Here is a 25,829-nt window from a genome sequence, read left to right as displayed (position 1 = left end):
GTTTGTTTATCGTCCGTTTGCCGTCTGTTTGTTTGTGTTTGTGTTTGCGTTGTCTGTTTGCTGTTGATGGCAAAGTGCAGTAAAAAGTGAGGCTACAAAAAAATGTAATTAAACGCGTTTCATGTGACACTTTAGTTGCCTGCCACGCAGCCTGCCTGTCGGTAGCTGTAACAAGCAGCTGGCCTCTACTTGTTTGACCAGCCCGGCAGGCTCTTCGACTATTGCATAATAATGGTAGCATGAGTGTCGCGAGCTGCAGGTGATGGCATATTGAGCGAAAAGAGAGCACGACAAAGCACCAAATTGATAGATAGATTGCTTGAAAGAAAAAATACGATAATAGCAGATATCTGCCACAGCGGGAAAGGGCAAAAAAAGCAACCAAAGAGCGGGCTCCGATGCAAGCATATTGTGCAAAAAAGGGCGTAACAGAAAAACATATAAAGGCCACATCAATTTATGTGTTGCCAGCTTCAACAAATGGAAAATGCTACGTTTGACAGTTGCATTACACAGCGGGAGCCAGGCGGATATATAGTACTCACATAGGTGTTGTGTGACTGGGAAAGTATTCAAAAGAACAGCTCAAGGAATCTCGATAGCAAATGAAACACTCTTTTAGTGGAGTACAGCTGAAAGGTGAACAGTTAATAGAGAGATGGAGAGAGAGAGACCAGAAAGGAGGAGAACGAATAGCTAATAGAGACTGAAATGGTATATAGAACTTATCTAGAGATTACAGAGAAATCCAGCAGCAGTAAAAAGATCCCAAGGAAACGGAAGAGAATATTGCAGTTGAAGTATCTATGAAGATATACTAAAGACTAGCAAAAGAGAGAGAAAGAGTGAGAGAGAAAGACAGGGAGAGAGAGAGAGAAGGAGATACTAACAAAGAGAGAGATAGAGAATAGTGAGATAGATGTATATATCTATATAAATCAAGTGACGAGAGAGCGAAGAGATGGAGAAAGGTAGCAAAGGTAGTAAGAAGAATTAGCTGAACAGAGTGGAATAATTCCAAACAGAATTAAGAAACAGTAAAAAGATACAGATACAGATACAGAGACAGCCTAGAGATACAGAATTAGAGACTATTAAAAATGAGTAGATTCAGAAAGCAAACAAAACTGAAGCTACAGCATCTATTCAGAATTACTAACAGCTGAAGCAAAAGGATAGAGTAAGAGGGAGGGAGAGATATAATGAATATTAGACTTAAGAAAATGTTATATCAAATAGCTAATAAAGACGCCAATGTTGATAGAGTGACTATAAAGAATAACACAAATAGATCAAAAATCAAAAACGATAAAGAAGTCAGAGATTGCCTTCAGAGACAAAACAAAAGACAGCGTTAAGAAGGCATATAGAGGCTAAAAATAAAGCCTGAGGAACGGCCAAGAATAATTAAGCAGCAAAGTGCTTAAGAAACTAAAAATGTCTCTAGAATAAGGAAATCATAAAAAGCTGGAGAATAAAAGAAGTGAGATTAAATTTACGACACCTAACAAAAGATGAATTTATAAAATTAAATATGAACTCAATAGACACAGAGACAGAAGGTGACGAGAGAAAAAGATAAAGAGCAGACCAAGACACAGCAGTTAAGCGCCTTAATTATCATAAGCATTCACTAAATAATAATAATAAAAGACTTACATAAACCGAAATGAAAAGCGAAAGTGTCCCTCGAGTCGGAAATAAAAAAAATGTGCACTAGAAGCTAAGCAATGCTTCGTAAAGTTACTGCGAATGACAAGTGCTTAAATGTTAAGCGACTCAACTGAGAACAAAGAGATATATGTATAAATGTATAGAGCTAAATAGACACACCTACGAAAAGTTGAACAGAAAATTAAATGTAAGCACTGACACAAAAACCCAGCCATTAAATTTGCATTAAAATATTCAATTTAGAGAGCAGACTTGGCCAGAATGGCATGGGAGACATTGTAAAAGATGTGGTAGATGCTTCTACAGCTGGCTGTGGTTGCGGCTGCTCCTTGCGGAGTGCATCAAAGGCAGCGGGCGACTTTTATGAGCAGATGACGATGGCCCCTCCTCCTCCTGCTGCTCAGCTAGCTGCTGCCTTAAACCTCTATTACACCATCTACAGCTCTAGCTGCCTGCTGCTGATTCTTCTCTGCTTCTTTTATGCTTTAATTATTTGTAGCATGCAAAGTTAAGCCCCAACACACACACAGAGAGAGAGAGACACGCAGACATTGGGCAAGGTATTAAGTTGTAAATATGTAGAAAGCGCTGCAGTTCACAGCTGCCAGCTGCCGCCTTCATCTCTATTACTACGAGTGTGTTGGTGTGTGTGTGTGTGTGTGTGTGCGTATGTCAAAAATGAATTACATTGCAGTCAGCAGCTGCGTGCGTGTGTGTGTGTGCTGAGTGTGCGTGTCTGCATATTTAAGAGCGCCGCAAAGTATGCAGCAAAGTTTAACAGCTGCATGGCTGCTGCTGCTGCTGCTGCTGCTGCTGCTGCTGCTTGCTTTACGGATTTACTTATGTTGTTCTTGCCAACACACACACCCACACACACAGACACCCTCATGCCCACACACTTACAAATACGTGCAGAGCTCGCAGACAGCCATTTAGTTAGTGGCTGCTGTCGAGTGCTTAGTTTTAAATCCGATACAATTTACTTTAAGTAAGGAGCATAAATTCGCCCTATCAGAGCACAACACACACCCACACAGAGCACACTTTTGATTACAGTTCAGATACAGTTTTTGGTACATTTTTAATTGAGTGTCACGAAAGCAACGAGTTTCTCGAATGTCCTTATGCCTTGCCAAATCCTTTAAAGCTTAGCCAAACAGCTGCAAAAGGACGAACTTTGTTAGCCTTTTAGGCAAATAATATTATATTTTGCCAAAATGCTGCCTACATTTAGTCTGACAACATAAAAGGCAAACCAAACGAGTTGTCGGCACAGCCAAACTGGATTCCATTTGCAGGTAATGCAAACTGAATATCTTTTTGCTATTCCATTTCACTTTCTTAACTGAAACAGGAATTTATTTTTGCTGTGTTTATTCAATAAGGAATAGGCTCTTTGTCTTGTCACTTGATATCTGTTGTCTTTCCATTCATTATAATTGTTTTTCTGTGTTTATTTTTTATAACAAGCTGTGTTGCTGAGCTCTGCATGAAAATTTCATTAGGTAGATAGTTGTTAAGTGTAGTGGAGTGTAGCAACTGGAGACAGAATGCAGGAGATGACAAAAGTGCCTAGAGAGATTACATTTTCACAGACACTGGGGTCAAAAGATCTGCTACTTCATGCACTCGAGCTAGGAGAAGGCCCAGGTGCTACCACACTCAAGACGTACCTGACTGTGTCTTTACTCAAAATATATCAAATATCATCTTAAACCTACCCTGTAGTTGCACACTATAAATGCTGACTCCACTAAGTGTTTGCTAAAGTACATGGCTTTAATTATATTAATTAATTTAGGTTGAGTTGCCTGAAAGGTCAGTAAATATTAAATAATTAAGGTTTACATAAAAAACAAAAAACTATAGCATATATATACATTTCATGAATATTGTATATATGTATATATATATATTTATATATTTGCTGTATAACTGAATAAGCTGCAAATGTGAGCTACAAATTGTTGGAAAAGCTAAAACCATTTTTTCTTTATTTAAAATTTTATATATTTTCAACGCATTTTAAAATTTGAACATATTTCCATTTGCTATAAGCCTATTCAATATATATAAAATAAAGGATTTTCATATATAAACATATATACCTTTTGCTATATATGTAAAATATAATTTATTTATATTCATTGCTTCTTTCTGGCTGTCTGTCTCGAAACTTGAAACTTCAAAAATACACTCAAGCACAGCAGAGATACCAGAATATATTTTATAGTCACTCAAATTGCGGCATTGGCACATCAAGAAAATCAACCATGATAAAGTTAAGCCCAAATTAAATAAACGAAAACTAATATATATAAAGCTTTAATCTTATAACTCTGCAAATTCAAATTTGTGTCCATATCTAGCCTGAAATGCATATTTCACTTTGTCATTGCTGCACTTCCTATCGAAATACAATTGACAATTCAACTGAGAAATCTGACAATCAAAGCAATCCTTATTCAATTGATGCTTAAATCGGAATGCCTGCAACACATACATGTGTCAGGCGCATAAGTGAACAGGGATTGCCTTGCATGGCATGCGTTAAGTGACTCGCCCCGTGCCACATGCCGCTGAGTCAACAAATTCCAGTCATAGCATTTGGAGTGACCATTGCAAATGCTCGCAGCACTTATCGCAATTCGCAATCGCACTCTCCACGCACAATCAATCTGAAGCGGAATCAGTATGTGCATTGGTAGCCATGTGGGATAAACAGCTGCACCACACCCCCCTCCGTGCAACGCTCAATCACTTACCACGCCCCTGCCTCCATTTGGCGCACTTGTTGCCAACGCAGCGACGTTTAATCAAATCCATTTTTTCATTTTCATTTTTTTCTGTTCTGCTGTGCCGTTGCTTTTACACATGTTACAAATGTTCGAACTATTTGCAAATCCCCAGTCATTCTTCATGCTGCCCTGTCTGTCAGGCGTTTCCCCTGGCCCAGTTTAACTTTGGCCCATGCAAATCCATTGTGACAGCCAGCGAGCTGAGCCAGATAGAAAAAAGCGACTCTAATTGAATTAAGTTTACGGCAGCTATTTTTTCAGCTCTGCTTCTTCCCTTCGATCCTTGACCAGGCGCAACGAAATTCTGCTTCACTTCGCTCGCGCGCAAACCCATAATTGAGGCACGAAAAGCGCAACGCACTGTGGAGGGTCGGCTGACTGTGAGGGGGCAGGCAGGCACGACATTGATATACATTGTGCGAAGCAATGCAATGCGAGCGGAAACGTTACCATTTCGCAAAGGAGCATCCATAGAAATGCCGAGTTGCATCATGCCGCAGCGCGAGGCGAGCTGGGGCAAGCTGCCGTTCGCCTTTTGTCTGGCATTTTGTTAAAGGCCAGCGGCAAATTGGTGTCGGCCGCTCTCCCTCTCTCGCTGTGAATGACGGCGCATATAATTGAATAAGCGATCAATAGGTGAACAAGTTGCAAGGCTCCCGAAATTCATTTCGTGAATGCGATTTGATGGCAGCACAAAACTTGCTCAAAAAAGCTCACAAAAATAGCGCAAAAACTGAAAAACTGTTTAATTGAATTAGCTGAAGCCTAGACGCGGGTCAATAGTGCCACCAAACTGCCCCTGCCCCCACCTCCTCGCACACCCCACTTCCATCTTTTCGCCGTGATTCATGCGCCCCTTTTTGGGCCAGGGCCTAAAACTCTCAACAGTTTGTGCATTTGTTTGTTGTTGTGCGTGGCAACTGCTGCAAAAGGTTAGCGGGATAATTGCTTTTTGGCCAAGTGGCGAAAGTCCGGCTAGCCATCCGTTATGACAATGGGCCCTTTATGCAACGCTCGTTAAGAACAATTTTTGCCCGAACTTTACTTTTCACTCTCTGCTCCCTTCACTAGTTAAGCTTTTGGCTTTAGTTTGAATTCACATTTTTATATACTTTTTTGGAATAAATTATTTTATATGGCATTCATTCGGTGTTTTCTTGACTTTACAATGGGTTTATTTATATTTATGGCTATTCAAAATATATTTATTTTTGAATAATATAAACTTAAGTTTTTGTAAATATTTCCTTTTACTAGTATCAAAAATAAGTCTTTAACTTTTTATCTTTTTGGTTTTTTTATCTACTTCAATTTAAGATATTATACTTCTTTTTTAATATTATTTTATTCCGCTATATTTTTTTTTATTTTTTTTTTATTTTACAATTTTATTTTTAACGATATTTTTATTTTTTTGTTATAATTTCATTATATTTTTTTTTTATTTTTTTTTATGTATTATTTTTATAAAATGAAATAAAGACAAATAAAATATGAATTTTGTTTTATTTGTTTTTATTTCATTGTATTTTGTTTACTTATTTTTTTATTGATTATTTTATTATTATTTTTTTTTTATTATTTTATTTTAATACATTATTTTCTAAATAAAATAAAAATATGTAAATCATGAGAACTGCACATGATTTAGTTAAATATTTATTCAATTAATTTCATATATATATTTTTTAAATATTTTAATTTAATTATTTGTAATTATTTTCATTATATTCAGTAATTTCATTAAATTTAACAATAATAATTTATTATATATTTAATATACTTAATACATATACTCTATTTTTTATTATATAATCATTTATTTAATAAATTTCACTTAAGCCTAGTTTCAGTATATTTAACCCTTCTTCCTTTACATAATCATAACTTTCTGTAAAATACTCTTCCTGCTCGGCTTTTATAAAGCAGCCCTAACACACTCCATTACACCTCCATATTCAGATTGTTTTCAAGCACGCTCCAGCTGCAGGCATCAAAACAAAGTTTACGCCCTTCAAAGCACATCATCCATTACCCGACCAAATTATTGCACCCATTCGCAGCTCAATTTATTATCCAATACAGGGAAATTAACAAAGGCGCACCCACACCCCCCAGCCCTTCCCAGCATCAATTGGCAAGTGAAGCCACAAGATTAATTACCCAAACGCAGGAACTTTAAACCGCAAGTAACAAGTAAATTTAAGAGCAATTACGAAACTTTCGACACAGCTGGCTAAACGCAAAACGCCTTCTGTTATCTGCCGCGATATTGACTATAAATATATTTATCGGTACATATATATATATAGAGACTCGATAGCATTTCAAATCCAATCAAATCGAAACCGGCATCAATTTTTCATGAAGCAAAAACAAAAAATGAGAGAAAAGCTGTAAAAGCAAACTGAAATATCAATGAAAAATTATGAGCCATGTGGCAAGCAGCAACAGCAACAACAACAAGCACAAACTGTCGACTATAACAATAACAAACAAAGTTGTGGCAAACCCTTTTGCCTCGGCAATCGACCAGGACGATCCAATAGCCAAGTGGCCATTGATGCGTTAAATAAAAACTTCAGCTAAATATTTCCCAAAGCAAAAACAAGCGAATGCTGACCCAAACTGATGCAAAGTTTCCACACGTAAAGCAGCAAGAAAAGTGCAGAGTAGACGCCAGTAAATGGGAGATGGAGCTAAGGGGCCAAGGGCGAGGGGAACTGGCCAGCTTAAAGCAAATGTTGGGGCTAAGTAAGAGACAAGTGAGAAAAAATCACAAGTCAAGTGTAACGACTTGGGCTATGCCCTAGCTGCACTGCTATGTGAAATTAGAAGTCTTAGAGATTAAACTATAGAAAGTAAGTCTAGCTTAACTAGGCTAAGTATTAGCAATAGGAAACTTTCTGTAATCAGTAAAAAATCGAATAAATTGTAAGTTTATTATATCTAATTGAAACTAACCAGCGTGAACTGCAAATTTCTGCCTTGAAACTTATAAAGATATCAAAAAAAAATTATTTTCATATTAATATTTATTTTTTTCATATTTCATATTTTCATTTCCTGAACATAAAAAAATAATTAGACATTACAAACTAATACTGAACTTTTTTTTTGGCATTATTATTAAGTGTAGAACCTGTACAATCAAATTTAGCACCTTAACAACACATGCATATATATATATGGAATTAGGGCCAAACCTCAGTCACATTATGAGAAATTAAAAGTCGATAGTTTACTGCATTCCAATCGTTTTGGCCGTTTAAGTCGTCTTAGGGGTCTGGCAGGGAATATTGAACTAAATATAATATTTTACTACTAAATAAATATTTTACTAGTAGATAATCAGATCCAGGCAAGCATAGATAGTCTGTGATATCAAAGGATGCTCAGATCCAGGCAAACCCATAGCTAGAGCTTCAGTCTATGCTTCCAAGGCATCCACTTCTGTATTATAATTTCTAGCTGCTTCGAGGTCTCAGAGTGAAAACAACTTAAGTAATTTATTAATGACTTTCTTGAGTTCACAATCATTACAAGCTCAAGTGTGCCCACACATGTAACAGCTATAGATATCTGCTAGAATTCAAATTGCATCAAGCACTTAGCAATTGAAACTCATCAAGTAACCGACGCATCATCCAATTGCCAAATGCCAATCGCTTCATTAGAATTTCCAATTAGTATTTAAGTATGGATGCCAATCGTGTAAGCACTTCTGATAACTAACTAACTAACTGGTTCTAATTTAATCAATTAGTGTTGTAGCACAATTGCAATTATACCTCATAGCTATTTATAGACCGCTACAGGGTATCAACTGAAGCAACAACTAACAAGCATTTGTCGTGCCGCCTCCTTTCTTTGCTGCTGCTGCTGCCTGCCCTCTGCCAATATCTGCGCTGCCACTGCCCGCTCGCTCCCCAACATCTGGCGTCTCGGTGTAGCATCCGCTTTACGGGCTCGGCCCAGACACGTATACAAACATTTCATGGTTCAATAAATTTGCTGCCGAGCGTACCGGAAACTTTGCGAAAAATACATTGGGAAAATGCTCGTTGCAATGGAAAAGGCAAAGAAATTATCTGTAGCCGGTAGCTGGTTGCTGTTGGCTGCCACGTAAATGCCACGCCTACACGCCTTCGTGGCCAAAATGCGGCGCTGCCTCTCTCAGCCACACACACACACACACCCATTGACGCGCGCGCTCGTATAATTTCAGATTTTCTTTTATTATGCATTTCTTTTTTCATTTTTTTTGCTGCTGCAATTTCTAAACTCTCTTTTTAATGGCGCCTGCCTTGCAGCCTCGCCCACTGATTACATATTTTGGCCTAGTTCTGAAAGCGTGCAGGTGTTAAATTATGCATTGCCCACTTTTCACACCTAGTTGCTGTTGCTTTTACAGCAATTGTTGCTGCCCTTTTAATATGTTGCACAAAAAGCAATTAAATGTACAGGCGAACTTGGCAAATGGATTTAAATGAGCATAATTTATAGTTTTAATTAGAAGCAAGCGGCTCGATTCATATCTTGAATACATTTTTTAACGATTTTATCTTTTGGATATTAAACTTTTTTTATTTTAATCTTAGATAATGGCTTTAAATTATTGTTAAATAATTGTTTGATTTCCACGAAACACTTTTAGTGCACACTATGTATGTAATTGGACACGTAAAAAAATTATGCAGAACAGCTGCGATCAACGCGAACTGACTGCAGCCACTAAAACCACTCAACAAAGATTGTACAGTTTTACTCAGAACTCCGCTCATGCCATCAGCTGCTCGCACTCTCTCTCAAAAATCTATACCAATCCACACTTATCACGCCATTGATCCGTTAGACGGCAGATGAAGAATGAGTGACTCACTTTTGGTCTCTCAGCTTAAAAAGCGCTCAGTTCACTTACGATCCAAGCAACGTTTTATGGCTTCCGTGTGCCTACCTGTGGATTCTGTGTGTAGATTTTTTCATTCAGCTCAAAACAAGAAGTATAAAGCTATCATAGCAATTTGAAGCAATGTCAAATTGCTCAGCTGCACACATTTGCACCAATTCAATTTATTTAAGCGTGATTTATGACAATTTTACCTATCTAAACTTTCACATATTTCTTACCAAATGTAAATCAGTGTAAGCAAACTCAAGTGATTTTAACTGTTGCAAAACATGACTTATCTATTAAAAAGCATATTTGTACTTCCAGAGAGTGAGTGCTAATGAGTCGACTGGAATTGCAGGCCAAGCAGAAAGCGAGATTAACAAAATTGTGAGTAAGAGAAATATATATAAATATATATATGTAAATATATATATATATAGAAAACGAGAATGAGTTTTGTTGTAGTTTTTGTGAGATTGGCAGAAAAGCTTTTGATCCCGTTTTATATATAAGTGGTGTAGCTAATACAAGTGTGCAAAAGAGTCGGCTGATAGAGAGGGATTACAGCGTGAGCAGAAAGTGTTCATACAGACAGAGTGGCCATTGCCGTTGAGAGTGTCACAGATAGCGCGCGCCCTGCTTTTGATGTCGTTCTATACGTTTTGAGTTGCACAGCAAGTTAGGGGAGAGAGAGACGGCTTCAACTAGTGAAGATAATATATGTTTGTGAATAAGTCGGCTGCTGTAGGCACCACAGTGCTGGAGTTTGTCTGCATGTAAGAGTAAGTTTAATTAGTTATATAATCTCTGTTGTTAATGAGATTGAGTGCATATGCAAACTTAACGAATGTATTAGCTGGCAGAGCTGGTTTAGTACATGTGCGTCTTTTGCTGAGATTACGTGTTCGATCTTTGTGCGCATATTTAATGAGGGATTATTACGAGGGCAATATGGAAGTTAATTGGATTGCAGCTAATATACCCTGTTCACATAGACAATTTACAGAAAATTTATAACGTGCCAAGGGACTTGCTTGTAAAATATAATTTATCAAACTTCTGCGCCGCTGCACAGCCAACAATCATAATACATACACACACATACAAAGCCACCGCAGTAAGAGACACCACACGGAAACAGGAAGTAGAGCGCAAATTTTGTGAATGCACTTCCGTTTAGTGGGCCGAGCTTTCAACTCTCTCTCCACTCTCACTCGCTCTCTCCCTCTCCCCCTCTGCTTGTATTCGTGTGTGTGTGTCCGTGATGTGTGCGCGGCGCGCACTTTTGCTATTTACAATGCAATGAAATGCGAAATGAACTATATCGCATATTGTATTGAATGCCTGAATTTGTATGCACTGCTTAACACAATTACATGCTGCGCTTTTTGTAGCATATTTTCCAGCGCAGGCGAAATTATCAATTAATCAACGAAATTGAATAAATGACGCATGGCTTAGCCTTCAAAACTGTGAAAAGCCTGATATAGTCCATTGTATAGAAATTGTTGCGTTTTCTATGGGCTCAGTTAACAATATTTAAATAAAATATAATATTTAATACTTTTTTTTTTTTTTTTTATATTTATAATACTAGCTTAAAGTGTTGCACAAGGTAAAATTTTATTTATCATATATTATTGCTGAAACTTTACTTATTAAAGTCTCTGAGAATCATCAATTTAAAGGTAAGCCTATTTTTAGTCAGGGTCTTGACCCTAATTAAAGCAACGTCAAAAGATATATGCAACACTTAAAGCAGCTAGAACTAGCTCACACACACAAACGCAGTCACTCAGCTCTATTGCGCGCTTTTCTTTTTCCCCCCACCTCAATATATATTTTTTAGAAGCAGCTGAAACTAATGCACGCCAATTTTCAATACAGAAAATCGAACTTTGAAGTGGGCGTTGACGCGACGCGCCCTACTTTAAAGGCTGCCCTGAGGCCCCGAGGCGCCAGGGGGAGGCAGCACACGGTTCTTATGGGCCATGATTGGACTTAACTTGCAGCGCGGCGCGTCGGCTGCTGCTGCTGCTATTGCACATCGCGTGCTTGGCCAAAAACCACTTGAAACTATTATTGATGAACACGCGCGATGAACCGAGGGGCAGATTATGTGGCACAATGGCGGGGTGTGGGGGCCACTGAGGCAGGAACAAAGGCCAGATGACTGACAGCAGCAGCAGCAACAGCAACAGCAGCAGCAGCTGTTGGCAGCATAGTTGGGCCAGCGATGCCACGGCCATTGAGTTGTCGCGGCAACGAATGCGTTTTGTGCGTGTTAAAGCGCACAGAAAATATGAAAATATATAAAAAATGCGAAAAGTATGAAAACGAAAACGAAAACGAAAATAACGCTGCAGACTCAGAGGCGCAGGAGGAGCCAGCACTTTACCACTTTTTATGCTTGGCGATAAATTAAAATTTTTATTAACATACTTTTCTGTTAGCCAAACGCCACTGCACCTCCCAGGCGGCCCCTTCAACAAACGTCAGCTTGTCCAGCACTCGACGCACTCTTCTCTCTGCCTCCCTCTCTATCTCGCTCTGTCTCTCTCTCTCTCTCTTTCTTATGGAATGGAAATTCCTGTCCAAGCAATTTTTATGAGTTGAGCAGCGCACGCAAAAACTGACCCCTAAGTACCAGCACCCCAACCCACTCCACTCCGCACACACATCCCTCCAACCCCGCTCGGCCGGCTATACAATTATAATTTGTTGACGCGTTCGCTAAGGCTTTATGGAAAATGAAAAAAAAAAAAATTAATAGAAGTGCTTGTTCAGTGACAGAGTTTCAGGTCTGATGAGTTTTGCGTCTTAAGCGCATTGGGCAACGAAGAGCTAAGGCAAAACTATTATGGCCCTGTCCCAAACGATTAACATTTTTCCACTTTACAGCCAATTATTCATACGAACTATCCGAGAAGGCGATAAAAAGTGTTTAAGTTCGAATTGAAAGCGCAAACGAAAGCGAAAGCGAAACGAAGCGAATAAGATAAGTTGCAATAAGCTGAAGTCATAGCAAAAGCATCAAATCTAACTAGACTTGAGGCTGCTCAAGAGTTAAATCAATTCAATTTGCGACCAGCTGAACGTAGCTTGGTTTATGAGAGTGAAGCGTAAAGAGATGCGCAGAAGGCCATAAAAAGCAAAAGTAGCTAGAGAGAACAATGTAAAAATAGCCATTTTTAAGTCATAAACCAAGAGAAAGCAGAAAAACAGTAAGAAAAGCTTCTCAAAGCTTTATGAGAAGCGCAGAGAAAAGCGTTTAAGTAGAATTTGTAAAGTTAAAGATTTATTAAAATTGAAATCAACTTAACGATGCAGACGCAGCTATAATAAGAGAAGTGAGAAAAGAAGCAAAAAGCGTTGCAAGAAGTTCAATATATAAAAGAGATAAGCAAACACAAGCAACATTTTTCGGGTAGAAAGAAAAGGAAAATAATAAAACCAATGAGTAACATAATGAAAAAATAACAAAATGAAAAGCGCAGAGAGAAGCGCTAAAGATAAGCAGAATATGAAAAGTCTTAAATGCATTGAGAATGTAATCGCAATGATAAGAGAACTGAGAGTAAAGAATAAGAAACATTAGAAGTTCAAAATATAAAGAAGAAGCACAAAGATAAGTTATAATGAATAATAAGTATATACGTAATAAAAAACGCATGGAGATGTGCTGAATTAAAGAAAACAGAGAGCTAAATAAACAAAAAGTGAAGATCATCAAACAATTCTTAAGTGAAGCACTGAATGAAGCAATGAGAAATGAAAAGAATTTGCAAGAAGAAGAAAGAAGCGCAAGTAAAACGCATATATAATCAAGAAGTTATTCCAGCAACTAGGTCAAAACCCAGATGCTAAGTATGTAAGGTGTATTCAATTTATATAAATATGTATTGTCATTATATTTACACTTATATAGCCAAGAAATTGTCTGAGATTTTTCTGAAATTAATTATAGCACGCGACCTCAAAAAACAACGAGTATTACGTATAGCAAACAAATTTCTATAATAAAAAGAATAATAGTTCAAAAGAATATGTATTTATATATGTTTTTATTTATATAAACATATATATATACATATATATATATATTATATTTTTTAATATTTATTATTTATTAATTTATTTTCAATTAATTATACTATTATTTATATGCATTTCTATACATTCATAGAACAAATTTCTATACGATTTAAAAAGATATAAATATTTGATAAACCTCTCCATATTTCAATCCTCTTATATTTACAGCTAAGTCCCGCTTGCATAACGGAAACTGTAAAAATAAATTCGATTTGTCTCTGTTTTTTTTCTGCACATGTAATTGAACTGTTGGAAATGATTCAACAGATTAAATAAACAAATTTATTTTTACGCAGATTACAAATTTCAGTTGGTTGGCAATAAAAAGCAGAATTAGTTAGCAAATAAAATGGCATTTGCTATTCAAAACTGTAATTTAAAATATCACAAAAAAAAGAATTGCGCATTTGATTAAAAATTAATTGAAACATGTTTAATTCAAACCGAACTGAACAAACGACAACCAAAGCCAGCGAAGTGCCGTCGCCAAATTCAGCAAATTGCACGTAGCAAACACCTGCCCACCTGTCCTGCTCACCTGTTATGCAAATGCTATTCACTACTGTGAATGCTATACATGTGATTGTGAGCGAACGCGTAATTCAATCATCTCGCTGCACACAAATAAACAAGAATCGCGCGCATCAATACCAAATGTAATTCAATTAATTTTTTATTTTTATTACAAATCGAAACAAAATAAATAACTTTATAAATGTAATCAACTGATTGGCTGACAGACATAACAACAACCAAAAAAAAATGTTGTTGTTAATGTAATTGATTTGAAATACCCCACTGCGCACAGAACATATATACAGGGTATGTCTGCTTTGCTTACAAAATGTTTTTTAATTGAATTTCTGATAAAAGATATAAAAAATAATTTATATATATATGGCGTAATAATTGGCTGTGGGCGTGTCGCTGACAGCAACAAATAACTGATATACATACATAAGCATATGTGCATATATGTATATATATGTATGTACATCAGACAGTAAATGACATTGGAACAGCCATTAACCGCAGATGCAGCAGGATAATGAAGTCCTGCCCTGGCTTCGCCTGGCCTGGCCTGGTCTGGTCTAGGACTCGCTTCAATATTTATTGAAAGGCTGCGTGCGTGGGTAAATGACAATTTTATTGCGCAGCTCGCTCATTAAAAAATTTATAGTCCAGACCGGGGGGTGTGGGGCAGCCTCGGGCTGAGGTTAATAATGGCTTCGCAGCGACCTTTTAATCATCAACACAATTTCTGAACTGTTTATAGTATTTTATTTTATTTTTTTTTTGTTTGCATTGTTTTGTTTTTATTGCTGCTGCTGCTGGCTGGTCTTCAAATTGCTCGACGATTTATGGAGGACGACAGGAAATTGAAAATGCCATTAAATGCGGTTACACAGAGACACTTTATAGCGGGCGGGGCCTGTACTTTTTTAATGCAGCATATGAGGCATTCCCTTCGATTAAGTCTGACGCAATAATCAATTTAATTGCGCTGTAAACTGATTAGCCGGAAATTGATATAGAATTCTAACTATGAATCTATGAGAGGAGCTATCTGTATAAAATTACAATATATAAGCTTAGATAAATTAGATTTATCAAAATTATCAAAGTAAAAGCGCCAATAGCAACTATATGAATATATTTACATTAGTTGAAAAAATATATTTCCTTCAACAAAGAAAATATTTTTTATCGAAACTAAGTTAAAAATTATTTTTTTAAAAAGCACAATCAAATTAAATATTAAATATAACCTATTAATATCAATAATTATATAAAAGAAAAAAGATAAAAAACCTAAATTTATTTAAACTAATTTTCTAAATTTTTAGTTCAACAAAAATAACATTGTTTTAAAAACATTTTCGAAATTAAACCAGTTTCGAATTTCATTTAACTAAAAATTGAATTTTGCTGCATAAATATTAGATTATTTTAAAAAATATATTTAAAGACTAATTTTCAAATTCTTCGATGTGCAATATAAATATTCGAAAAACTATATACATAAATATATATACAAAAATTAAATTTTTTAAAAATATATGTGTAGTATTTTAATATTTCAAATAAATTTATAATATTTATTTATTTTACATATATTTATATTTATATTCTGTTCACTTTAAATATATTTAAAACTTATTTTAAATATATGTATCTATTAATTTTTCCCCCTTTCTAATGCAATTATTTCTGGTTTTTAGAACCAGTTCCACATTGTTATATAATTAACATGGAATGGATTTCAAATTCAAGATTCGCTTACCAGACAAAAGAGTTGAATAGTTTTTTTGCTCCGCACGTGAAGTAGACCTCAAGTGGAGTACAAGGACGTAGCACGGGTGTTTCTTTTGCCTTCTCAATTTGCGTTAAGAGGTTGTGTGTATGTCGCGCGCCAAAAACTATGCAACACAAACTATGAATGTCTTCTGCTTGCGTTGCTGGCCGACTGCCGCCGCCGATGTCAATGCCTGATGGCTGGTAATGTGATTAGTTGGCTCTGCCGTCGTGGCGTGTGTGTGAGTGAGTGTGTTGTGAGTAAATTTTAATTTAATTATGTCGTCGTCGTAGTCGTAGTCGTCGTGCACTCCTGTTATTCGCCTCGCTCTTCAGTTACGAAAAACCAGCTCAAAGCAAACGAGCGCAAACTAAAGACACGCACTAATAAACAAAGGCAACAATAACAGAAATACAAATGCCAGCAGCACCCGGCAGCAGACTGTGCGGGGTAGACAGCGAGCTAAACCGTTAGCGGTAACGCTACCGCGCACAAGTCCAGTTAGCTCGACCGACAGTCAAATAACCAAAAGCGGGCGACCGAATGTCGAATGAATGGCGAATGAATGTGAAATGTGTGGACTGCAAAACGAGATGCGAATGCGAATGCGAAGGCGAACGATGCAGACCGTTTAGTTCGACGCTGACGCTGACGCTGACGCTGGCTGCTCTGTCGCTCTGTCTGTGGCTTCCTCTGGCTGCTAACTGCGGGCGATGGCTGGCAATCGAATGCAACTGCTGCCGCTGCCTGCTACAAGCGACTGCTCGGCGTCTCTGTTGCATACGTTGGGGCGAGCTATGCGAGGAACGTGCGGCAATGGAACACTCACGAATCACTTTGTCGTTTGAGTGCAACTTGCAGTGTTGAGTGTTCCGGAACGGGCTGGAATTTACTGAAACACACCAAGTGCACACCTGTGCTTCACAAGGGATGGGGGTGGCAGTGCTGGAGCTTGTGTTGCTGAGTGTGCGTGTGTGTGTGCATGTGCGTGTGCCTGTGTGGGTAATTTTACATTGACAAAAATGCTAGACGAAAATTTAATTGAGTTTACGATACTTACTCCCTACTTAGAGCGCACACAATTCAATATTTGGCTCATTACTGCAAGGGTAGTTAGGCAGAGGGCTGTTACCCACTACACATGCTTGTATCAAAGAGCCATAACATTCAAATTATTGCTTTTTCCAAACACCAATTTACTATCGAGAGACAAACACTATGTGTACTTAGGCGCCTGGGTAGTTGGCCGAGCAATTTAATCGGGGAAGAACAAGAAGTAGAATAGATGAAGAACATGGATTGGGTAAACAGCACAAGCAATGTGGATGACCGTGTAACGGCAACTTAATTAAAAATATTAGCAGCCAGCTGATGCCAAAATATTTTATACCCAATTTCAGGTGCTTATGCAACGGATTAAGGTTGACAGAGAAGAGGAGAGAAGAGATTTGATGGAGATATCAGATTTGACTATATATAATAAGAGAAAGAGAGAGATAGATTAAGAGAAAGAGAGAGATAAAGACAGGCAAAGAGAAAGATAAAGAGAGAGAGGGAGAGAGAGAGATAGAGAAATGAAAGGGGATAAAGATAGATACAGAGAGGGAAAGAAAGAGAAAGAGAAGGATACAGAGAAATATAGAAGAAGACAGAAGAAGAAAGAGAGTAAGAGAGGATGACGGAGTGAGAACAAGAGTTGACAAAGACGGCACAATAGCGAAGAGCATATACTCCACAAAAAATATGTAACAAAAGATGTAAAGATGTAAGGGAAATCTAAGAAATGTTTTATAGTCTTCCTGATTGTCTCGCATTATCTTTTTATAGTTCTCCTATTTCAACGTGTCTATAGCGTTTTTTCAGTGGCATAAATCTAATCAATATTTATAAAAAAATATATATCTATATTTCTATATAGACTATTGCATAATCCTCACTACATATATTTTAAATAAATAATACTTTTAACACATGTATTCATCATCACTTTCTGCTCTCATCAAATACAGGATATTTCTGACTCGCATTGTGTTTATTTTCCGAGTAGCGGCAGCAGCAGCGGCAGCATAATGGCCACATCTTTCGATATGGCTGCCTGGCTGGTTGTCTGGATTGTATATCCTGGTCTTTGTGCGGCCCGTCCACCTGGCTGTTGCACCTGTTCTACAATATATACAGAATGTAATGATGCACCTGGTCGGATGCTAGCGTTGCCGCATGTGGAAGGCAGCTTCATGTGGCAGCACCGACAGGCGCCACAATAAAAGCGTTGCACGCACTGCAATATGCAACAGTTGCAAATACGCAAACAGAGCCAAAGAGCTGCGGTTGCAAGGCCCCCTGTGCCTGCATGTGTGTGCCTGCGTGTGTGTGTGCCCGTCTCTGTGTATGTAAAGTAAGTCGTTGTGTAATCTATCCATGAAAGTCGCTTCCGTTTTGCATTTTGTATGCTTAACGCATCGTTTGGTCGCACAAATTGGGTTTCACTGTTGTTGTTGCCGCTGTTTTTGTTGCATTTCACTCACAAAATAAAGTGAAGCGAAAATGTTGACGTTTACGCCGATTGGATATGCCTTTGACACAACCACATACCAATTGTGCCAAAGCCATTCGCTTCGGCCTTTTCGCCCTTGGCTTTAAGGAGGTCAAACTGTTGCTTTAGCTTTACCAATTAAAGACTTTTGTCATTTTGACAGTCAGTCAGAAACTAAGATCCGAGAGCAGTAAAAGATGGAGTAATACATAAATAGATAAAGATACAGATACAGATACAAATAAAGATACAGATACAGATACAGATACAGATACAGATACAGATACATATGCAGATACAGATACAGATACAGATACAGATACAGATACAGATACAGATACAGATACAGATACAGATACAGATACAGATACAGATACAGATAAAGATACAAATAAAGATACAGATAAAGATACAGATACAGATACAGATACAGATACAGATACAGATACAGATACAGATACAGATACAGATACAGATACAGATACAGATACAGATACAGATACAGATACAGATATAGACACAGATACAGATGCAGACGCATAAACTGATACACTTATAGATACAGATACATACACATACATATGTTATACATATATACAGTTATACAGTGTACAGTGCATGCCACACTGAGATACACTCATATCTTCTACTTTATAGATACCCGCAGCACAGCCAACAAACTGCCACAGTGTGCAATTTATGCTTGCTATCGCAGCATACAAATGCGGCGTGAAGAGAAGGCGGGGCCTGCCTAATAGGATTGCGGCTGTAATTTTTGGGGTACTTGTGTCTTTGCAGTCTTGAAATGGCCTCCAGAATCGGCGTTGATGCAGCTAATGTTGCCCCCGCCCCAAACGCACTATCTGTAGCAATTCGTACAGCGAAATGCTCTTTTTACTTTTCTACATTGTGTTGTGACTTCTGTTTGAAAGAACTTAAAATATTATCTAAAAACAATATAATTATTAATTTATTAATTGAATTTAAAAGATTCACTTTTTTATTAAATAACTATTAACATAAAGAATAAAGAATTGACTACAAATATTTTCATTTAATTTGTCTTTAAGTATAAGTATAAATTTGAATAAAATAATAAAAATAATAATAATAAAAAATGTATATAATATACAATATAAATTATAAGCTATCTAAAGAATAGTGTTAATCAATTATAGTTCTTTTGGGTAATTGTAGTATTTTTTAAGGTGTTATTAAATTGACTAAGATACATAAATTAAAATTTAATTATTAAATATTTATAATTAATTTAAAAAAAAAGTTCCTTTTGATATAAACAACCATTTAAAATGAGTTAAATGTAAACATTCATTGTGGAGCCCATAAAGAGGAGCAGCGTTAAGTGAGTCAGCGCTCAACGATCAAGTAACGGTGCTTACACGAAATTTAATTACAATATACATGTATACAATTGAGCAGTGCTTGAGCAGCACTAACACACACATTTATTAACTTTAAGAGATATAAATAAAAGAAATTACAATATTTTCATATTTTCGCGGCAACAGCCACACTGTGAAACTGCTCAATATGCACTGTTAAATCTAACAAAGTTGCTGTGACGAGTACTATCGAATATAATATCGATATATTGCATGCGATATGACAATGCTGTAAGCCTATCGAAGCCAGCTGTACAAGCGAGGCGGAAAAACTCAAAAGAAACAGTTAAAATAGAGACGCTTGCTTTTTGCGCACCGAAGAAAAACGCAAAATCAAAATAATTATATTTTTAATTAGACATAATTTGGAAATAGAAACAGAGAATCGCTGCAATTATGCCGCGTACCAAGATAACAAAGAACTCGAAACGGAACCGCGAGGCCGCCAATCGCGAGGAAAAAATCCGCATATTCGAATTAAAAATGGATTCCGTGCTGATGAGCATTGACGATCTGGAGCAGCGCTACAATGGAATGGTCGAGACGCAGCTGCAGGGAGTCTTGTTGCGCTTGCAAACGGAGCTACGTGAAATGAAAATGTGCGACTTCCTGGAAATTCTGCCCAACTTAGAGCATTTCGGTGACTTTAAGGCCAGTGATCAGACGCAGCATCTGGGCTCGCAGTCCATGTACAGCAATACAACAAATGGCGGCGGCGGTAGCAGCAGTAATTGCGCTGCTGTAACAACAGTGACCAGCAGTCGCAACGACGAAGGTATTTATTGTTTGTCAACTTTTTCTTCGCTTTTTGGTGGCGCGTTCTCTAACTCTGCTCTAATCTTCTTTTAATTTTAATATTTGGGTCATCATTTGCATCACTTACGCACACACACAAACACGCACACACACACACACACACACACATACAACCACATCCTATTTGCTGGTGCACACTCTATTTAGGCTACTTTACAGAGGACAGCGGCCTGGGCGGCGCCGTCAGCTGCAGCAGTGCCAGCACTTTGTCCGCGTACACAGGGTCCATGCTACGCTCGGCCAAGGCAATGCGCACACCTGGGCCTTTGCATTCGGCACGTGCTCGTCGCGAGCGTCGCAGTCGTTCAGCCTGTGGCAGCGTCATACCAAAGGTGCTTGGAAACACAAGCAGCGTTATAACTAGCAACAGCAGCACCTCGAATGCCCAACGAAATTCGCGCAGCAAAATGCGAACTCCCATGGCAGCGCGACCGAAGGCCATCAGCGCAGATCGTACGCCGCGCATGCTCAAGAAGCGCAATACCTCACCCAACACGCCGCCAATGGCCTTCCTGCGCTGGCCCAAGCCCGGCGAGGTGGCGCTCTCCAAATACGGCAGTCCCATTGTTGCCCAGGTGTAAGTAATGTTACCTCCCACTCGTATGCTTCACCCTTCAAGCAACTAAATGCCCATTCCCTTTGCAGCATGCCCGACAAATTTGCGAATGTGAACATACCCATACGCAATGGCATATTATCGCTGCGGCCGAAGAAACTGGCAGAGGTTAAGTCGGAGCTGCTGGAAAATCTGGATGAGGAAACTTTAAATCAAATCAGAACATTGCACGAGAGCTTGCAGCTGATCGTAAATACGGCCAAGCAGGCTGGCTTGAAATAACCTCAACGCTGCTATCTATTTAACTATCTAACTACATTTACATATTTGTTCGCTTACCGTACACGACACATTTTTTATGTTCATTTAGTTTTTAAGTTCAGTTCGCATATTTCAATCTTTTTAAAATGTATTTTAAAATTAAGTTTATCGCAAGTTAATAAAAATTTAAATGCTCAATCGCAGCAGGCGCCACAGCTAAAACTAAACAAAAATCGAGGCATTGGGGAAACTTTTTCAGCAGAATGCCGCGCACCAAAATAGCTAAACGAAACCGCCAGCAGTTGCGCGAGGATGCGGAACGCGAGGATCAGCTGTGCATGGCAAAGATGAAGCTCGAATCGGCGCTGGAGAAGATCGATGAGCTGGGCAAGCGCAGCGCACAGCAGGTGCACAATCAGCTGCAACTCATATTGGCGCGCACGCATCAGCATGTTCTGCAGATGAAGTGGAACGACTTTCTGAAACTCAATCTCGAGCACTTCGAGGACTATCGTATTGGTGAGTAACTGCCGTCAACGCAAACAGCGACAGTTGTTTTTAACTACTTTTTCCTTGGCAGCGCCTCTGCCCAAACTGCGCAGCACGTCGATTGCACGCAGCAGCCGTCTACGCACACCGCAGCCTCAGCAAACGCCGGCGACACGCCTCCAGATACAATCCGTAGATCGGGCAGTGCTACGACGCGCCGAATTACCAACTATGGCGCTGCTGCGCTGGCCCAAGCCCGGCGAGTTGGCTCTCTCGACTGGCGGCAGTCCGCTCGCCGTGCAAACGTAGGAATAAAACGTGGCAAATTCCACATTTATCTCAACTCACCTTAGCTTCCACTGCAGCTTTCCAGATCGCTGTGCAAACGTTCACATACCCACCAAGGCGGGCGTGCTGAAGCTGAAGCCCCAAAAGCTGTCGGAGGTGAAGCGTGAGGTGCTCAAGCAGCTGGACTCGACTACTCTCAATCAGATCAAAACGCTCAACTCCAATCTGCACATGATTGTGGACATGGCCACCAAGCTGGGCAAATTCTAAGCGCAATTCATCGTCTTCATCTTATTTCATTAATATTTTATTTAGTCTTTTTCATTTTCTCATTTTCAATGTTTTTTGTTTTTTGTTTTCAAACATTAAGTGTACGTGTTGTTGATGTTGCCTGTGTTGCTGTTGCTGTTCTTGTTGTTGTTGCAATTTGAGTGTATATTTAATTTATAATTAATAAATTTAAGTATTAATAGATTTGTAAGTACAAACATAAACGTAGCGCACATAATATTAATTCTTAGTGTTTTTTCTTTTTCATGTAAATTCATTTTGTTTGAATTTTGTAAATTCCAAATTTTCGCTTACACGAAATACCATTTACACATGTACAATTATTTATTAATTAATTACTTAAAAAATTAATGCCATTAAGTTTAGTTTTTTTTTGTTATTTTCTTTTCTTTTTGCATAACAAATGTTTTTTGTGAAAATTGTTTTTAATTATTTTTCGCTTGTGAAACTTTCTATATAATATGCAACTGTGTGTGGGTGTATGTGAGAGTTTGTATATATATATATATATATATATATATATATATATATATATATTTATGTGTGTGTGTGTGTTTATGTGTTTAGTACATAGAAATACAATACATAGCAAAAAGGTACATAGACTTATATAAAATATGTCTGAATTATTATTACATAATTAGTTTTGTTTATCTTTTAAAGTGAGAGAGAGAAAGACAACATATAAACAGTGACCAGTGACAAGTGACAAGTGACAGTGAACGAACAGTGACAAGTGACAATAACACAAATATAACATTCAACATCGATGTGGCTTGCATTTGGTTTTTAACTCTTCCTTTCTTTCTTTTTTTGGTTGTATTTCAAAGACAAAGAAAAAATATAAAATATAACTTAACATAGGGAAAGTGAATATATATAATAGATATATATATATACATATATGTATGTATGTGCCTAACATGTTAATACTTAGTGTATAGATGCATATGTAGATGATTTGAACTAAAGTTTGCTCGAAATAAAAACTGATTTCATTCCCATGTACGTATACATATATATATAGCGAAAACTAGCCTAACGTAAATCAGTTAACTTGATCTCTAACTACTCTAAGCCCACAATCTCGACACTTACCACAAAATCTGCTTTCCTGTTCGGACTACATATATATATATATTTCCGTTTCTTTTTCTTTTTGCCTTCAGTTTTTCCTTTTACTTTTTTTTCTTTCTTTTAACACAGCCAATCAACAATAGATCCTCCCAGCTTTTCCGATACAAAATCTATATATATATATATATATATATATATATATATATATATATATATATATATATATATATACATACATATATAGCAGCAGAAATAATAAATATTAACTGATTAATTCAATCGCAGGTGTGTTGCTCTAATGTTTACCTTGACTGTTGCCAGTGTGTGTCTAAGTGTGTGTGTGTGAGTTTATAATGTTGTATATAAATTTCTAATCTTGTATTTGAAAGTATTTGCGGTTATTCATGAATTTCTTGTTCTTGTTCTCTTCGTTTATACAAAATTGTGCTATAATTTGTTTGTATTTTTTTTTCACTATTTTTCATTTGTTAAAAACTATTTAGGCTGTTGCTTTAGAATTCGTTATAACGTTGTTTAAATGCTAATATTTTTTTTTTTTGTTATATATATATATATTTTTTTGTTTGCTTTGTATTAGTTGTTGTTTTTGGGCACTACTTATTACGGTTCAGGGCTTCATTTTGTAATTATAATAAATAGTTTTTTTTATATATTTTTTAATATATTTTCTTTTAACAATTTGTGGTTGTTTGTAGGCTGATGCACGGGTACAGGGCGTTGCATTTTGTATTTGTTGTTATTTAATAATTTATTTTTTTTTTACTTTTTTAATTTGGTACAAATTTATGGTACTAGGTTGCAAAAGGAGAGTAAAACTATATATATACAGATCTAAAAAAAATATATAGTTAATAAACGAAATGGAATTGTTAAAAAGTTCAATGCATATTTACAATTAATTTAATTAACTTATTTATAGATGTGCTTGTAACTTATTTTAATATATATATATAGTTATGTATCAAAATGGAAATTGTGAAACTTTTACTTTTTTGCTGTATAATTCGTAGCTAGCTTTAGATGTTTTAATATATTTATGAAATTAATTTTTGTTATGCATATGAAAGTTTTTTTTTTTTTTGTAAATATTTTTTTGCTCAATATATATATATATATATTTATTCATATATATATTGTTGTATGTATAACTATTTTAGTAATTTAATATATATAATTTTGTATGCTTATAAATTAATTAATTTCATTAAATGCTTAAATTCATTAATGCACTTTATATGTACTTTTGTGTATGTGTGTGTATGTGTGTGAAATTTGCTATAATCGTTTGCCAAGTCACTTAACTATATAAATATATGTGTATATACGTATGCAATTATTACTAACTTGCATTATTCAAACCTATACTAAATGCAGTATACTCTTGTATATATATTTTATATATATATATTTATTTCATGTTCATCTGTTTGAGGTCTTATTTGAGTATAAATAAAATCTGGGATGAAAACCGAAAGCATTCAATTACCAATAAACCCTTGCTGAAAGTATTAGATAATATGGCCATAAACTAGACACCATAACATCCATCCATAGAGAAGTTCGACAGAGGCTCGTGGATTAAATTGTTTAAGTAAGATATAGACATAGAATAAAACACTTAATTTAATTGAATTAAATAACAGCAAGGGTATAAATATATACATATATTTAAATACATATATATATATATATATATATATATATATATATATATATATATATATATATATATATATATATATATATATATATATCTAGCACTTCTTTAATTTAATTGCATTAAATGTAGCCTCTTAAAGTAACTGAAATTTAACTAATTATTCACTTAACTTAAACTTTTAAATTGTATATGAAATTTTATGTATATATATTATTATTTTATAATATATGTACAAATAATCATTTATATTAATATTATTTTAATATGCCTTACTTGCTTTTTAATTATTAATTTATGTATAAATTTGTATGCTTATTATAGGTTTTCCTTTTTTGAACTTAACGAGAGGTATTTCTATTTTCCCAAGTGTTTAATATCGCCTTTTGTGTATACACATTTTTCTTTTATTTTATATAATTTTGTATTACTTATCGTTGTTGTAGTTGTGGTTGTTGTTGTTGTTGTTGTTTTCTCAGCATCATAATTTGTTAAATGAAAATAATAATAAAAATATATATAAATAAATGCACGTTTACCATATTTTTGTTTTCTTTTTTTATTTTTATATATTGTATATAAATTTTTATTTAGGATTTGTTGCATTTTAAACATATTTAATAAAATTAAAAAAACTATAATTAATATATATATATATTTATTTATATGTATATATATAC

At 36.2% G+C, this 25,829-nt stretch overlaps 3 protein-coding genes across 4 annotated transcripts in view; 2 read left to right on the top strand and 1 right to left on the bottom strand.

Moving 5' to 3' along the window:
* The window catches only part of LOC111593149 (guanine nucleotide-binding protein subunit gamma-e), a 57,691-nt gene extending 41,468 nt beyond the window's left edge, over positions 1-16,223 (bottom strand). Inside the window, exon 1 of the mRNA XM_023305753.1 lies at positions 15,746-16,223. The gene's annotated coding sequence lies outside the window, so the exon portion shown is untranslated. The remainder of the gene's footprint in view (positions 1-15,745) is intronic.
* Positions 16,224-19,923: 3,700 nt separating this feature from the next.
* LOC111593152 (borealin) lies at positions 19,924-21,459 on the top strand. 2 transcript variants are annotated; one of them, XM_030224165.1, is made up of 3 exons: positions 19,924-20,468; positions 20,669-21,086; positions 21,155-21,459. In XM_030224165.1, the coding sequence occupies exons 1-3, from the start codon at positions 20,090-20,092 to the stop codon at positions 21,345-21,347; spliced, it is 990 nt and encodes a 329-aa protein (XP_030080025.1). In that variant the 5' UTR covers positions 19,924-20,089; the 3' UTR covers positions 21,348-21,459. The 2 variants fall into 2 exon arrangements, with proteins under 2 accessions (XP_030080025.1, XP_023161523.2); XM_023305755.2 differs by having other exon boundaries at positions 20,657-21,086; positions 21,155-21,458.
* A 116-nt stretch (positions 21,460-21,575) lies between these two features.
* Positions 21,576-22,373, top strand: LOC111593154 (borealin). Its single transcript, XM_023305756.2, has 3 exons — positions 21,576-21,845; positions 21,907-22,120; positions 22,181-22,373. The coding sequence occupies exons 1-3, from the start codon at positions 21,590-21,592 to the stop codon at positions 22,371-22,373; spliced, it is 663 nt and encodes a 220-aa protein (XP_023161524.1). The 5' UTR covers positions 21,576-21,589.
* Positions 22,374-25,829: the final 3,456 nt, after the last annotated feature.

The sequence above is a fragment of the Drosophila hydei genome, unplaced genomic scaffold (assembly GCF_003285905.1).
Source record: "Drosophila hydei strain 15085-1641.00,03,60 unplaced genomic scaffold, DhydRS2 tig00000364-arrow-arrow-pilon, whole genome shotgun sequence".
NCBI lineage: Eukaryota > Metazoa > Arthropoda > Insecta > Diptera > Drosophilidae > Drosophila > Drosophila hydei.
This window is presented reverse-complemented; position numbering and strand designations above follow the sequence as displayed.